We start from the raw sequence: 18,223 nt of genomic DNA, 5'->3' as shown, positions 1-18,223 counted from the left end.
AAGCCCACACCACCCACCTCAACCCACTTTCATTTTCCTTGATTAAAGAGTTTTCCCAGTCATTTTCAGCATGTTATTCTCCGTACTACACTTGCACAATATTTTACTTCATTTCACGAACGGTGTGGTAATTTGTCACAATCACGCGAGTACACAACAACCTCATGCAAAACAGATCAAATATAAACGCGCCTGTGACATTTGTACAGCAGAAAAGAAATAATTGAAACACAACAAACACCTGAAAAGGACTGGAAAACCTTTTTTCTGTAGTCAATTGGTTATCTATTTTTTTTTTTTCAAAGTTTTCCTCAATTGGGCCCAACAATTCTCTATATGTACAAATTACTCGCAAAAAAAAGTCAAATCCAATGCACAGATGCCTCTCCAAGCTTTAAAATACCTCAGGACAACAGTAAGGGGTCAAACATTGAAAGACTACCAATGGATTAAAGAAAGGAGATGATTGGAGGTATACTAGCCTGAAAAGAATCCATCAACAGGTGTGACACACCCTCAAATCAGCCAAAATCCACGGGCAACTCTCAGGAGAAACAAATTGGCAGCGAGCTCGGCCTCTTTTCAGCTATGATGTTAGACATTGCTTCTCAAAATTGGATTGGCACTTGCACTTAAGCCGCTATAGGGGCAGCCGTTGATGCCAATGGCAGATTGTCATCCTTCACTTCAGGCTTCTCTTTGGCACGGTTAAAGTCATCTAAACTACGAAACTCCTCTCTAAGCAGCCTATCCAACTCCGGATTCTTTTTATAGGGTTCTTTGCCATCACGTACTTCCCGGTAATGGTGGAATGCCCTGACACATGGCAAAACAAGGTAACACATGAACAAGTTTGATCAGGTTCTTAAGGCTCCCATTTAGTCTTAACTTTAGATTAATAATAAAAATTGTATAACTAAAACATGCAGTGGGTTGTATGAAGATTCAATCAATGCTTCATGCATGTTTTTATTGGAAAACAACTGGATATCTAAATTCATTTTCATCGCAGCACTTTTACATCCCCAAATAAAACAGTATCAATAATAGTTAACAAAAATCCACAAAGAACAAAAGATATAAACCTAGTGACACCAAAAGCTACCAATATAAATGAAATTCTCAAGGATTAGTTCCCCAGTGAAATCCTTTTTAGTTTAACTCCGTTTTTTAATTTGACACGTTTCTTTAGTCACGTTTGTCAATGCACAAATTCAACTATTAATTAATATCTTTAATTACCAATACGCACAAAATATAAGAAGTTGATATTTTGAAAATAAATATCGTGACGAATCTAATAAGATCCCACATGACTATATTGTATAAATCACAAAACACGGTCAAAGGAAAGTGTGTGAATGTCAAAACGTGCCAACTAAAAAAACGGAGGAAGTTCTATCCTTGAACAAGGGCGGTCAAGTAAAAATGTACAAGCACAGATCTTCTTCACCATAATGTGCTTGGAACAAAAAACACCAATCACAGCCTCTACATCCGACGATAAACATTAAAGTTAAGTAGCAAAATAACTAAACATACCAGTATTTTTCTAGTCCATAAAGATTGCCTTTCTTGTAAAAATTCAGAGTAAGCTGCTCAAAATCCCCATAAAGTTCTTCGCTGAATTTCTTCTCCAACCCATAGCTGGAATTAGAAAAAAGGTCAAAACACACATTATGTAGTCCAAACCGGGTCCTTTTTTAAACCAGCAAGAACACTATGTAAAGTTGGAAACACACATGATCAAGGATGCATATTGGCAAGTTAACATTTGAGCAAACTGCTGCTAATAGATTATTATTATCAACCATATTTTTAAGTAGAATTGAATTCCTGTATTCGGGAATGGGAGATGATAGTTCAGCATACCTATAGAACCTGAACAAACATTCCAGTCCATAATTGTAATTAGCAGCCGCATCCTCCAGAGCAAATTTCCGGAAGTCATTGTACATTGAGGGAACAAATGTATCTCTGAGGAAATATGACCAAAATCTATACAGAGTATTCATTTCCTGCAGAAAAGAATGTTAGACTACATGTATATATATGTGCATACAGATTGCCACAACAATAAAATTTTGAAAACTTATATTCCATATGTTGATAATATGATATACGTGACTTGGCAACGATGATATATTGCAAGATATATGAGGCAATAACCTAAAAAAGACAACCTGAGCAAGCATTTAAATTCTAAAACTTGTCCATATAAAATTATAGTGCATTCAACAGTAAATAATAAATGCAATGCAAGAGAGTGGAAAGATATGTTTAGTGAATTATAGAAGCCTCACCTCACTGCACCCAATTCCTAACTTCTTTCGGTCATTTAAGCACCGCTTTTGATACTTCCGGTACCTAGGTGAATTAGCAGAGTATGAAGTAAATACACAAGTTCATCAGCCAAAACTTCACAACAATCAGCAAGTTTTTTGCAATGCCTTCACATTCCCATGGAAACAGATACAGCTAGATGCTACACATGCCCAGAAAATTTAAACAGGAATTTGATCCGACCAAAATAAAATGAATATAACAAAGAAATTAGGTTATAATGCATGGACGAAATACAGAGCATAGCTTACTTCTGCTGTTCAAAGCCATTTTCCTGTAATAACTGGTGACTTCGATGCTGAAACTGAGGAATGGATTTTGGCAAGGAGCCAACCGGAGGGCTACTGGCTGCGACATTTCCATGTGGCGAGCCACTCAATTTTGAAGATCTGAGACTGGCAAAAAATACAGATCCAAAAACTTAGTCATATAGTGAGCGGATAAGAGTTAAAAACATTAGCCGACGGTTGGAACAGACAGGATATCAACCAAACCCATAAAGCTTGTACATACCACTCAATGCCCAATAAACATACCTATGAGCTTCAGGTGGAGTAGAACTGAAAAAAAATCCGACCGAATTACTTGGAGGACTTTCTGATATAACTCCAAAGGAGTTGCGACCTCCTCCATGGTTCTTGGGATTATTTGAGAAAAATCTTTGTCTGTGGCTTGACTGCTGTTTAGCAGACCCTTTGCTTTGCTTACTTCTGTTAACATGACTTCCCATCTCATCACAACCTTGACCACCAGAAGATTTTTCAACAGACCTGATGTTCACTACACCAGTTCGAATATTAGGCGACTTAGAGCTCTCATCTTTGTCCTCCTTATTAATATTCATCTTTTTGCGATTAGACCTTTTTGTTTTGAGTTCCTGATAATGACAGAGAAAGCATAAACTACTGCAATATGATTAAAACTCCTCATCTCAAAATCAGAAAAATGATCAGCAGGGTACCATGAGATTTGGTGTAAACAAAATAATTCTATAAATTAGTCTTTATGAAGAGAGAAAAAGCAATGTGTGGAGGCATGTTGTAAAGTTGTTCAAAAAAATCTTGACTTCACCTTTCGTTACCCCAATATGCAATACAGGCAGTAGAGTTATTCATAAATTTCATAGAACATTGCAAATTATTTGCTGTATAGAACCTGCTCATAGTCATAAAGACCCTCGTTGATTTCAGATGCAAGCTCATTGGATATTCTATTAGATTTCTGAACTTCATTTCCAGCTCCAAGCAGACTGCTATTCTGCAAAGTTATCAACATTCATACTTACTCCACAGCAACACTCAAAAAGTAAAATATTTGTTAGATTTGACAAAATACTGAGAATATAAAACTGTACATATGCCAATGCATGCATCTTTAACTCTTATTTATAATAAAACAAGACTAATATGAAGATTACTCCTACTAACTTCACTGCTAAAAGTGCAGGCACATGATAAGTGAAGCTACTATATATTACAACCACATCTAGAGAATTGTACCATTGGTTTGATCTGACATAGTGGATGCCCAAATGTTCCGGTGTTCCCCCATCCTACTTACAAACCATTCTACAGTAGTAGAATGTTTTAGAACAGCAGAATTCTATTATTTTAAAGTCAAAAAAAGATGTTGCAGTCTCCATCAGATTAAAACATTACTTTCCTGAACTCCTTTTGATTCCAATACCAAGTAATATAAAAACAACTATTCAATTTCTACAACCGACAAATAGCCTCAGAATTTTCTACGCATGCTGCTTAAATTAAATGTAGTGCACAAAGAGGATAGCAGTAAGTAAGCAAACTAAATGGAAACATGGGCCATCTTAAAATTCAGTTACAATTGAAGGAAAGAAAATTTTAAAATAACCAATATTTGTAAATAAACACCTTAATCTTTTTTTTATATTTAATCACCATTAGAAAATTATAGCTTTTACCACCACAACACAGTTTTTGTTTTATAGCATGTAAAACAATGCATTTTTGTTGCTTTTTTTACATTTCCATACTCGATTTGGATGGCCAAAATGACCCCTAAAACCTTAACCAGACTGCTGGCTCCTTGTAGGTCATTTTATACAACCAATACTAAGATAAGAATCTTTCACAGCATAGAATACTTTTCACCTAAGCAGAGGAATGATGCCTTAAATATTAGATGAGTAACTCCATGACAAGATTAACAACGATTGTAAATCCTTCCATAAGGAAAAAAATTCAGTCCAACATGCATCAGAGCCACATAAGGCGAAATTGTATTTGGTATTCTCAACTGTCAATTACGCCTTAGTCCAACAAAAGTGGCAAGGCGATAATCCAAAATAATCATAAAAAAACATGTCAATGGTTTGGACAAACTTTTTTATAACTATAATTCATATAGAGAGAAGAATTTTAAAACAAAATCTCCCTACTACCACCAAAAGCTGAACAGATCAATACCACCACTACATCCCATGCTTGTCAACTTCTATATTTCCTCTTTTCTTTCCCCATAACAAAGCGAAAGGAAGATAGAGCAAAATCCCACACAAAGTCATACACTCGAACAGGAAGAAAAAAGAGGAGGGACAGAGGTAAAACCTATTGGATCACAGATATAAAGGGAAAGTAGTGTCACATAAGATATCTACTAATATTTGAATAGGAAAGCAAAGTAGAGAGGCAGTGCGGCACAAGTACTAAAAAAAAGGATGAGTTTAAGGAGTGGAAGAGATTTATAATATGACGTGGGAGGGTAAGTCACTCAGTCAAGTGGTAGAGGTGGAAAGCCATTGAAATGGTCCGCCATTAGTAGTACCTATGCATGTAGCTACGGAGAGCAGGAGATTATTTAACCCTTTTTCATATTTCTCTTTCCTGTTAAACCAAATTTCCATTTACAATACCCTCTTGAAATGCAAGAATTGAACCTACAATTAAAACTTCTTTAAGCCCAAATGCACCTCAAAAATCAAAATGCATTACCTATGGTAAAGAGAAACCCTTTCAACATCAAAAACAATAATATTTTAGAGCAAGAATAAAATAATAAAATCAAAGGTGTAACCAAATAATCCTTATATTTTTACACCCAATTCGCAACTAGAAAATATCTTGGTTTGGCTTATTGGAGCAAAAAAGGGCTCAGACTAGGCATTCTATAAAAAAGCATATTCAACATTAAACTAAAAATCAAAAGGCACCACAAAGATATCCAATTGGAGCTCAGCCTATATTTCACAGAGAGGAGATTACATATTAGCCTAATGTCTTTGAATCTCCTATAGATAATAATTTGCAAAAACCCCAACCACTTTAGCTTGTAAGAAGCTAAGAGGGTGGCTCTATGAATTTAGAGGACAAAGTAGAGTAAGAACCCTCTTCATATGAGGTTTCACGGCTAAAAAGCCTAACCAAACAATTAAAAGGAGGGAATTTGGAATAAATTCTAACTGCATTCCAATCCATTCTAAAAGGTTCCATACTCCCACCAAACGACCCCTAAAAAAAACCATTGAGCCCACTCTAGTCAAACAATCCACAAATTAGTCATCAATACACGTCACGTATTTGTAAGAATTGTAACCTCTCTCAGATAATCGAAGGACTTAAACAGTTACACATCACCCATCGCAAGTCTTCTCCAAAGGTTACAAGGTGTATCAGTCATATAACAATGAAATAAATGTAAACATGACTAGCAAGAAACTTGGCAAAGCACCCAAATATCACCAAACGTCTGTAATAGACCTTGCTTAACCATCAAACTCACCCTGATCCCCGTGAATCTAATCTAACAGCAACCCGAACCAGCCCTTAATTTCCCCATTAGGTGATTTCCATCTTTTCCCAAGTCTTCACTTTTCATATCAAATGTATTTCTAAATGATCCCATCAAGTATAACTATGAATTTCTAGCATCAAACTAATTTACCATAATTCTAAAAACATTTCAAGATTGAAGTATATTGAATAAGCGCAAAAGGGAGAAATGGCAATTTTAGTAGAGCATAATGTATCAGGAAAGATTGCGAAATTAATTTTTCACATAAAAACTGTGAAAACATTTCAGTGGTAATCTGTCCTTTAACCACATCATCTATCATCATGCATCCAAAATTATTAGGAAAAAAATAAATGGAGAAAATTTATCTTCCTTGTCACCAAATATTTCCTATGCCGTCAAAATAATTTGAACGAAGAAAAATTGGAGATGAAGGAAGACCAAAATGTGTGGTTTTTAATATAACCACATAGTAGATTGCTCCAAGCACTTTTGATGTATTTGAGAGATTGCAACACTAAACATAAGAATCACTTGAAAAGGATAGTAGATATATAAAATAAATAAAATAAGAAAGGAAACAAAGAATAAGACAGAATCAATAAATAAATACTTTTACACACCACTTGTCTCACTATGGAAGCCGAGAAAATCATTGCCACACAAATCTTTTAAATCAAGGAAATAGCAGCAGATTAGAGACGAAGAGAAAGGAGTCAGCAGTGGAATTGAGAAATCAGTGCAGTGACTGATGAGGGATGAGACTGGGGAGCTGAGGTATAGAGGGGGCATATATGTGGTGGTAGAAAAGTTAAATTCTGACTAAACTTACATAAGAAAGTTGGGAATAATTAGGGCGAGTTTGGTATGAAGTATTCAAGAAAAGGTAAGGGAATATAAACTCTTGATTCTGTTACATATTAGCTGCCCAAACCACCAATACAACCCCACCTTAGAGCACACTGCCAGGTACCACCCCATGCGACCCCACCACCAACCCCGCGTCACTGCCCAACCTCAGCCACCCCACCTCCAACTCCACCCACCCCCTAAACAACCTAAATCAGCTCAACATCAACCCAGACAACCCACCCTACCTCTCTAAGAAACCATTAGCTACCACCACACCAAATCCATTCATCTTCCGAAATAACCCACAACCCACCACCCAACCAATAGCTAATTCACCCCATCAGCATTCAATCACAAAAGGAAGAGGAATATATAATAAGAGAAAGAGAGATACCTAAAGAGATACAACCGTTGAATTTAGACTTTTATAGTCTGATTTGACCATGAAAAGTCGAATTTTGGAAATTTAAAGTCAAAAATTTTTAAATCAAAATCTCAATTGAGCAAGATGGTGGTGGAAAAATCAGCAGCCGTCGAACGATAGTGTAGTTATGATGGCAGTGAAGATCTGGATGATGATGGAAGAATAAATAGTGATGAGAGAGAGTGCGTACGGTGGTGGAGAGTGAGTGCAAGTTGAGAGCGGGACAGTGGATATGCTACTGGAAAAAGATAGAATGCAGAGGGAAAGAGGTAAGTGATTCCTTTTTATAATGTCTACCCAAAACACAAGGATATTTGGGGAATTCATACCTTTCCTTATCTCTCCTTTTCTTCATTCCTTTCCTTTTACCCTCTTTGAACCAGACGGCCCCTTAGAGTAATTAATGAGGGCAAGTGGGGGGGGGATCTTTTAATTAATTATATTTACCAAGGTTGGTTTTTATTGAATTATTTGTAACTTAACACATTAGAATCAAAAAAGTTCAACGAAAGCATGTGTTGCATGATTTCAAGAGATAAATCTAACAAGCACTACAGCATTTCACGGTGTTTTTAAATGAAAGATGGCTATGTAAACATACCCGAGTGACAATGACAAGTCTCTCAACATCCTGATCATTGATCACTAACTCTTCATCTTCATCCTCAATCCTTTCAAGCAATAGACACATAAAAAAAAAAAAAAAAAAAAAAAAAAAAAAAAAAAAAAAGCAAAAACACTAGTCAAAAATCAGATATAACCATCAAAAAGAGCTAATGAAAAATTGCTATACTGAAAATTAATTTACTCACATTAAGGCATAAATATAAATTATGAGCGTAAGGTCTATAGTTTCTAGTTGCTTCACCCCAATGGCCCAATGTGATGATTCAACAAGAAGGAGAAGGGAACAGTTGTCTCGATATTCATTCTTGAGTTAAAGACTTAGAATTAGGGCTAGTGAGAAAGAATACTAGTGGGGCATCTTGTTTTTTGTAGTTAGCAAAATGCCCACCCTGTTTGGGCCAGGTGTCTAAACTTTAGGTAGTATACTACTATAGTACAATAGTGTGGTCACTGGAAGAAAAATGAGCCAAAAAATAACATATTTTGTAGGTTTCTGTCAGTGACACTATCATTGCAAGGGTAAGGACCTTACTAGGGATGGCAATGGGCTTAGTGCCCTGACAAAAGATGTATTCTCTAATTCAAAACGCACATCCAATTATATATATCGATTATAGAAAAAGAGGCATTCTCCCATTCAAAATTCAAAGGCATTTAAACCATTGTAACTAATAAGACTTAAATCTGGTAACTTATACTAGCACTTAGAGCTTGTATGAAGAGTAGCACGTCAAATGATTAATTAAGAAATATCAAGAAACCTTAGGTAGACAGAAAAGATAATACCTTCTACATGAACGATGTACACCCTGTTTTTGCATTTTCTGCTCAATCTCTAGCTCTTCATCAAGCATAAAAGTACCAGAAAAGTCAGAAGATAGATCATCAACATTTGAAAATTCACATTGCTCTTCAATGTCCATTTCATGAGAAACACCCCTTGTAGGCTTGGAGGCTTTTAATTGCTTGTAATTGATGAAGCTATTTCCCACATCTGGCGCTTCATATTTGACGCTCACTTGGGATCCAAGCTTCTCATTTGAGTATGGCGGTTTATGAGCCAGTGCTTGTTTATCACTATCATGTACAACCTTCTCACTGCTCTGATAAGCACTGCTACTATCTTCATCTTCAAGTTTACCATCATTCCTAGATACCTTTGCTACACTGTCACTACTTGGTGCACAAATGACAGATTCTTCAGTTGCACCATCCTTTCTAGCTTCATTGATATCATTCTCTACATTGCTATTAACTATGCCTGTAGTTTGATCCTTGGTAATCTGAGCTTTTACTGGAGATGCATGCTCGACAGAAGCAACGTACTTTGACCAATTGTCACGTTTTCTTACCTTGTCGCCCTGTTTAAAGCAATTTACAAGAATGGAAAAAGAGAATACATTAACAAGAGAAATAAAATCAAATTAGAATATTCACATGCACCCAACAATATCTGTTTGGATTTTAATAATAAATTCAAGAAAAAAGGAAAGTACATGACCTGCACTTCCACAGCCCAAGAACTCTGAAGTGCATCTAGAATAAATGATACGTCTGAACTCATTCTTTTGACCTAAAGATACAGCAAAATATAATAGCAGAGGTCAGTATTTGGTATAATTTAATTCAGTAAAATATACACATATTCTAGATATGCAATTGGATACTAGCATAAATAATTAAAATCATAAGCAGAAGGGGTATAAACATTATGGAAACAACAGGAACAAGACATGCAGCAGGTTAAGTACAGGATATACAACTCAATACACATTACCCTTTTAAAATCAGCAATTATAGAAATCGAAACCCATCCTTGGTCATCCATTCGAGAAATCAAATAATGGTCAGTCTGCAAATTTTCATCACTGCCAAAAACACACAAGATTAAGGGTTAAAAAAAGCTTCCCTTTGCTTAAGAAACACTATCAGAAAGTGAAACAGCATAACTGCTAGCATTACAATAACACATGACAGAAGAAGTGACTGAAATTAGCTGAGAATATAGAAATTACTGTAGCAAATAACAAGTAAACCTCTGGTTGCAAATAACATATAAAACAAAAGAATCTTGTTACAGCTGCCACAAAATTTCCATTGCTAAATAACAAACACCATCAAAAAAAGATTTGAAACTCCAACATCCAAAGATTTTTTTATCACGAGGACAGTCATATATAAGATGACGTTTCCAAATAATTAACCAGCATAAACACCTGAAATAGTACTCGATCTGCTTTACTATGCTATCCCTCAATGCTAGTATCTCTGGAGGCAGCATGGGTGCCATAGAAATCATAGGATGTGAAGCAAATTGTGATGGGAATGGTGCTCTGACTGAACCTGGAGGAGCAGGAGACATATAATAAACTGGGGCAGCACCTGCAACCCATGGAATGCAATAATATGTCATCAATTAATGACTAAGCATGTCAAGTAGCAAGGAGAACAAAATATCCAACAGGAAGGCTCAAATAACAAGTCATCACAACCTCAAAACATTATGTCAAGCATTTGGTTCGATAAATAGAATATTGATTAAATTAATCATGTTAATTTCAATAGAGGATAACCATTAGGCAGATTAAAAAAAAAAAATCCAAACATTATTAAAAGTAACTTATGCAGACATCACATGTTAAATAAATCAAAAAATAATAAGAACTGAAATTCTAAAGTTTACCAGGGAAGCCTGGTCCGCCAACAAATGAAGGAGCTGGCCCAAAAAATGGTCTTGGATAAGCCCTTGCCATGGCTTGCTGCATCACACCATCTCTAGGACCAAATGCTCGGGGATGATGCCACAAAGGATATGGTTGAGCACCACCTTCAGGAGCATTGGGTCTTCTGCTGGAGGGGTTAGGACCACTTACATTTGTATCTCCTCGTGGAGATTGTACATTTCTATTGGCATCAACACCATGACTGGATGGAATAAAATTTTGCATGAGAGTTTCACTGCCAGCCTCAGCCCCTGGGAAAGGGGGTGGACATGACTGGTAGCCATATCCAGGAAGCGGAACAGGAGAAGGAACCATGGGAGGGTACACATGTGGCAGTACTGGCTGGTAATATGGTACATGAGGAACAGGGAAAGGAGGCACACTATTTGGATTACGCCTTGATCCATTTCTGTGATGACGGTTGTGCCCATGTCTAGCATTTGAAGATTTATGTTGCCCAGAAGAGCCCTACAAAACAGAACAAGCATAATACAAATTATGACCGTAAAAGTTTATCTTCGGTACATTTAACATCTTATTATATCTCGGTGTCAAATTCATACCAAATGTAGTAAAGTAATAGACCCATCGCGAGCTTCAACATATACTATAATAGTAATAATTGACATACTATCATTTATTGTAAGAGAAGTGACATAATGAGCAAGCGACATCACATAGATAAACATTACAACAAGATATTAATAAAGCTATTATGCTACTAGATATCATTCCATTATCAGACATTGGTGACATATATGGTACTTCATTCCTAAACAATTGCCCCATGATCCACTTTTGTTTGTCCCCAAAAGATCTCATTTCCTTTTTTAATAACATGGTCCCTCTATCGCTACTTTATTCCTACCCCACATACTCCCTCGATCACAAATAGTGTGCCCTTTTCATTTATTGCAAATTAGTTTGCCCCCTTCAGTATAAAGCAATAACCAACTATTACATAATTACCCCTCCTTCCACTACCACAAGTTAGGGTCTTCTTTCTTCAATAAAAATAATACTTACTATCTCCCATCACATCTTCGTTTTATTAAAATAAAAATTGATAACCACACTACAACCTATCACCTAAACCTATGTGTCAAAAAAAGAAGCACAATATTATGGGATAGAGGGAGTGCAAAAATTAGGTATTCTTTTGATATGGAGAATAAATAAAGTAAACAGAAGATTTAAGCACAAAATGCATTGAGCAGGGCAAAGTAATTGCCAAATCACTTTAGTCAATGCAAAATATACTTTGGTTTGCCCTTTATTCTTCCTAAGTTTTTATGCCTATTGACGTGAAAGCATCTATTCAAATAAAATTCACTACAATCTTGCCTTCATTATTTTGATTGAAGCACTTATCTAAACTGGCAGCATGGCTGAGTTTTTCTTGAATGAGAAGCTTAATACTTGATTCTAAACGACAATCTTAGATTTCAATTGCATTAATTAATTGAGAAGGCTAAAAATATTACAATGAGAGCCAAATTAGAAATCAAATAACTACCATTACCCAAAATTTGTAATTTTGATTGAAGCACTTACCTAAACTGGCAGCATGGCTGAGTTTTTCTTGAATGAGAAGCTTAATACTTGATTCTAAACGAAAATCTTAGATTTCAATTGTATTAATTAATTGAGAAGGCTAAAAACATTACAATGAGAGCCAAATTAGAAATCAAATAACTACCATTACCCAAAATTTGATGGTAAGACCACTTAAGGTGAAAGTAGAATGAAACTTTGTCATTTATTACTTGTGTGCACCAATACTAAATTTGTAATTTCAGCCATATGACTCCTCGATTATCTTGTAAAGGCAAAAATTCTACAGTAAATGCAGTGTACCACTATTCCATTTTACCATTTTCATTTTAATATTTGTTTTACTTGGGATAAAAGCATACTCTCTACAACTCACTTACAACTTCCCTGTAATCTTCCATCTTCTTGGAATGTCGCCTCCCATGAAAACCAGCAACCACCATAATATAATCAGCAATTTACATAGGTATTCAAGCAAATATAGAAATCAAGCAGCAGAAAGAATGGGAACGACAAAATTGACAGTCGAGATGAGTTGACAATGGCTAATTTCTGCGTATAAATTGTGGCTTGATTGCGCAAAATTGCAATGGTCATCCATGAAGGTTATAAGGAAAGGAAAGGAAAGAAGAAGCAATAAGGTTGTCATGGCCAATGGTACTGTAAATGACAAAGGGGAAGGCAGAGAAATGAGGTTTTCATTTAGGCAACTCAATTTGTTAATATTTAATAATTACAAATAAGTAAAAGTGATGAGGTAGCCTAATAAGATTTAATGGGATAGAGAGTGGTACAAATTAATGGGACAAAAATAAATTTATATAAAAAAAAAGGATTTAAATCTTTTTCATATATGTTGGTAAATAATGACTCTTATCTAATTAAGATTTATATCAAGTACATTACTAAAGGAAGACTTTTCAACGGCTACCAAAAAAATGCAGCTACTATATTTCTTTTTCCGCTTTTCCAATAATGTATTGTATAATGAATATAAAGTAACAGAATGAAGTATTATTTTGATATTATCAAAATTGGTTATTTTGGCAGATATCTCGTATCCTGTATGTTAGAATAGATTATATTACCTCAAAGATCACTTTCAATGAGGATTAATAGAGGCAAGCCATAATCTTCTCACATTGAAGACTCAACATGAAATCTGCTATGTAATTCTGATTACATGTGGTTTTAAAATATTCCTCTTACTCATTAGACAGTTGATTTCCAAATACATACAAGTAGCATATAGCATTAGGTTTTCAAAATATATAGTCAAATAGCAAAAACTTAGTGACCAAATAAAGGATTAAACCAGACCAAAAGATTACAATGTAGAACAAAATAGCAATGAGTACAATTTTTCATTGAAGATGGCGATGGGGAACAATAAACTTAGTTAGAGAAAAGGAAAACAGCGGAAAATTCAATTAATTAGAGCTAGGATGAGAAGTGAAACATTGAATCGTGGGTTAAATTTGGGCAAATTCAAAGCTTTCCTTACCTTCCACAGACCTTACGGAGGTCGGGAATTCAGAAGAAAGAGTGAGAGAGAAGGGAAGGACAACGAATAGACTGGCGTGGATCCAGGATGAAATAGGTTCATTTTAATTGATTTTACACATGAATTTGATTATAAAAAATGTAGAGTGAGAAATACATTACCATTACATTGAATCAAATTTGCTCCGAACAACATTGCAATTTACTCATGCTTATTTGGCCACCTCAAACTTTAAACATAATCAAGATACATATAAATATAATAAATCATCAAATATTTGAAAATAGAACTCACACTATTCAAAAATTAATCAACTAAAACAACATCAATGAACTTCTTTTACCTGTGCATTACTAGCAATGTGATTTCCACCGGAATTACCGCCCTCGGAAACCGGCAATTTAGGAGGAGCTTCAGGGACCTTAGAGCGCTGAGCATCAGCAAGAGGAGGCCAAGCATCAGCTCCCATAACAGGTGAATCAGCCACCTTATCAACTGGTCTTTTCCATGGTGACTTTGGGCCACCTCCATCACCTACACTCTCATTCACCTCCTTACGATTATCAACACTGTCATTCTCCGCCATTGTCATTACTCGAATCGTAACCAATCAATCCTTTTATTCAATCAAATTAACCTAAAACCCTCACTCCAAAAACCTCAAACCAAAAAAAATTGAACTTCTTTTCTTTTTTTTTTTTTTTTTTTAAATTACACAATTTGACACAAAGCCATTTCAATTCAAGGATTCTAAAGCTAAAATAAACCAACAAAACCTCAAGAAAAACAAATTCATTCCATCAATTCAACCTAAAACCCAAGAACTCAATTACTCAAACCAAAAAAAAATGAACTTTTTTTTTCTGACAATTACACAGAAACCCACTTCAATTCAATGCTGATAAAGCTAGAATAAAGCAAAAAAAAACCCATTAAAACCCAAATTTGTTCGATCAAGAAAGGGGATAAATGGAATTGTGGCTTATATAAAATGGGTAGGTTGTGATCATAGTCAAACACCCACCAAGAATAACACAGTAAGGATAGATTCTTGAAAGGAGACAGAAATGAAAGAGGGGTGGTGACTGATGTGGGGTTGGAGAGAGAGAAAGAGAGAAGGAGGTGAGGGTTTGCAGTAGATTAGGGTTTTGTTGAGACACTGAAGATAGTAAAGAAAGTGTAAAAACTAAAAACGGATAGGTTCTTGTAATAAGGGAATGACAATTTGACAGTTACAGGCGACGCATACAATGTGCGCACCTCTATGAAAAAAGGCAGACTTTTTCTGCTCCCCTTTCAGCTGCTCCAGGACTAGGAGGTGTTCATTTGGGTTATCGAGTCGATTGGATGTTGACCCACGACTAGGTGGTTTGAGACCGATTGGGATTAAGCTATAGCCAAGCAAGTCAAAATAAGTTGGTAAATGACACGAGTAATAGAATGTATTAAAGAAAACGTAGGCGTGTATATTAATCGTATTTTAAAAATAAAAATAAAATAAAATTACCCATAAGAACGTATGGAGAAACGAAGATTATGATTTAACTATATCTATACTATTTATCTATATTATTATTATTATTATTATCTATTAAAAGGTGTTCCTTTTAAAGGAACGGTGCCACATGCACTTTTTAAAATATATGCACCATATCACAAATTCACAATGGCACGTCAGTGACGTCACTATCTAAAGTATACGCACCACATAAAAAATTATACTTTGAGTTAAATTCAAACATGTTCCTCCAACACATAAAGGTCATACGTTTATCATTTCAACCAACTTTTATTAATTTATTTAAATTTCACATAACATTATATATTCCTTACATTTATTAAGTAAATTAGAGGTTGTATAATTTATTTATTTTTCACAAGATAAGAAAATAAATACATGCATATGAGGTTAGAAAAAAAAAGTAACACTTGAGATAACGTCCGCACCATACACTAACTATATAAACAATTGAACATAATTATCAAATTAAAAAAGTACAAACTAGCAATTTAGGGCATCGCTCGGACCACATACTAATTTGCTATTGAATGAAACTATTCTTGTAAGACAGTTGAATACAATTTTGTCATCACTTCTAACATAAAACCTGAATTTTAAATCTAAAAAGAATGATGCAATAATCGGTCATTTAAAATGAGTAATAAATTACAACAATGTATTAAAAAAATATAATAAAACAAAAATAAATAAATAAAAAAAAAAAACAAAAGTTATAATACAAATAGCCATTGTGGCTATAAATATTTAAAATATTAAGTTGTAAAATATTAAGAATTTATGATTAAAAAAGTGTTGATCAACCTTTAGTAATGTTTTAATGCTTCCTCCGTAAAATCTCGACCAACTTTTCTTAATAAAAAAAATACTTCCTCTGTTTTTTATAATTTGACATTCCATTTAGGCATGTTTGCCAACATATACTTTTAAGGAAAAATTGCCACCATTAATCCCAACTTTGCCCCATCCGCCAATATTAATCTCAACTTTCGTTTATTCACTATCACTCCCAACTTTGTACCCTATTAATTTTTATTACACCCAACCGGTCATCTAATTTGATGTAGCAGGTTACCTAGACACGTGTCCACACGCGATAGGTCCAAACAAAATTAAAAAACAAAATTACAAAAAAATAACAAAAAAAAAATATTAAAAACCCCAACCCCTTAACCAGCAACACGTGGCAGCCTGCCACCTCCGGCAGCGGCGCCCCTGTCGTTTTCGGCAGGCGGCAGCCGCGCCGGCAGGGAGAAATCCCCTGGCCTATCGTCCAGGCGGCAGCCGCTGCGAATCCCGACCGGCGACCATCGACCTTCTTCCTTCCCCAGTTCCCCCGCCGTTTTCGCCCCTTCCCTGTCGGATTCCGCCTACCCATCCTTTTCCCCGTCGAATTCCGCCCCTTTCCCCGTCGAATTTCTCCCCCTTTCCATTCCCTGATTTCCTTTCCCCGGTTTTGGTGCGCGAGAGGAGAGACGATGGGGCTGTGGTTGTGGTCGTGGAGAGTAAAAGAGCAGGGGAGGGTGGGTGGTGGCCGTGGCACCGACACCAGGGCAGGATAAGGGGTCTGGGAGTGGTCGATGCTCCAGGGGAAGGTTTGGCTGGCCTTGGGTGGGTGGGTGCGGGCTATCGCTGTCGTTGGCTGGTTTTGGTTTTTTTTTTTTTTAATCTTTAAATTTATTTTTTTTTTTTAATTTTAACCTATCATGATGGGACACGTGTGCAACTAATCACAAGTAAGCAAAATTTACCTCTTCAACCGGTTCCAAGTCATTTGAGTGCAATAGAAATTAATCCCATACAAAGTTGGGAGTGATAGTGAATAATCGAAAATAGGGATTATTATTGGCGGACGAGGCAAAGTTGGGATTAATGTGGGCAATTTTTCCTACTTTTAAATGTAAATATCTTTAGTTACATATGAAATTGGAAAAATTGCTGGGAATAATCCCACCTTTAGGGCGTTCGCGAAAAATAATCCCAGGCCACCTTTGGGATATTTTTAAATAATCCCACCTTTGTACCCAATCCGCTCATAATGGTCTCAACCGGTCATGTAACCTGTTATAACAAGTTACTAGACATGTGTCGGCCAGTGATTGGTCAAAAAATAAAAAAAAATAATTAAAAAGTTTTAATTTTTGTAAGAAAAACATAAAAAAAAAATTAGTTGATTAACTAAAAATACCAACCACCAACCCCAACCACCCTCCTCGCCGCCTATTCCGGCCGTCCTTGCTGCCGAACTCCCCTGCCCCACAGCGCCGACTTCCCAGACCGCCTTCCCTAGCGCCGATGCTTCCCTCCCCCGACCTCAAACCACCAACCTCCCTTCCCCCGTCTCTAAAACCCTCGAAAACCAACCATCCCACAACCCTCGAAAACCCTTTCTCCATTCCCCCGTTCTAATTCCGACAGCTATCCCTTTCCCCCGTCCCGATTCCGCCTCTCTCCCCTTTCCCGATTTGATGGGTGCTCCGATGTGTGTTGCGGCCTCCCTCCCCTTTCCCCGATCGCCGAATTGCAGTGACACCAAATTGGAGCTTGCGTTGTCTTAGTTTGGATTGCGTAGGAGGACTAGCGGTGACTGGCTGGTGTTCTGTCTCGGCGACACGTCTTGGCTGGTGGACTAGGCTCGGCGACGAGTCTGGTCTGGGCTGATGGTGGTTGTGGGGAGGTGGCTAGGGATGGTGGTGGTTGTTTTAACATAATTAATTAAAATAAATAATAATTAATTAAAATTAAAATTAAAATTAAAACTTATTTTTTGACCAATCACGTTGTGACACGTGTAAATTAACATAATTAAAAAAAAATTACCTACTCAACCGGTTCTAGGTCAATTAAGACCATTAGGAGCAAATTGGGTATAAAGGTGGGATTATTTAAAAATATGCTAAAGGTGGGAT

General features: G+C 36.1%; 1 protein-coding gene across 1 annotated transcript; it reads right to left on the bottom strand.

Moving 5' to 3' along the window:
* Positions 1-247: 247 nt before the first annotated feature.
* LOC145589496 (la-related protein 1A-like) lies at positions 248-14,983 on the bottom strand. Its single transcript, XM_081646086.1, has 14 exons — positions 14,139-14,983; positions 10,698-11,205; positions 10,231-10,396; positions 9,792-9,882; positions 9,516-9,587; positions 8,801-9,375; positions 7,989-8,058; positions 3,499-3,600; positions 2,880-3,220; positions 2,595-2,738; positions 2,304-2,367; positions 1,873-2,018; positions 1,543-1,647; positions 248-816 (listed from the first exon to the last, which is right to left on the bottom strand). The coding sequence occupies exons 1-14, from the start codon at positions 14,385-14,387 to the stop codon at positions 633-635; spliced, it is 2,817 nt and encodes a 938-aa protein (XP_081502212.1). The 5' UTR covers positions 14,388-14,983; the 3' UTR covers positions 248-632.
* Positions 14,984-18,223: the final 3,240 nt, after the last annotated feature.

The sequence above is a fragment of the Chenopodium album genome, chromosome 17, assembly GCF_948465745.1.
Source record: "Chenopodium album chromosome 17, dcCheAlbu1.1, whole genome shotgun sequence".
Classification (NCBI taxonomy): domain Eukaryota; kingdom Viridiplantae; phylum Streptophyta; class Magnoliopsida; order Caryophyllales; family Amaranthaceae; genus Chenopodium; species Chenopodium album.
This window is presented reverse-complemented; position numbering and strand designations above follow the sequence as displayed.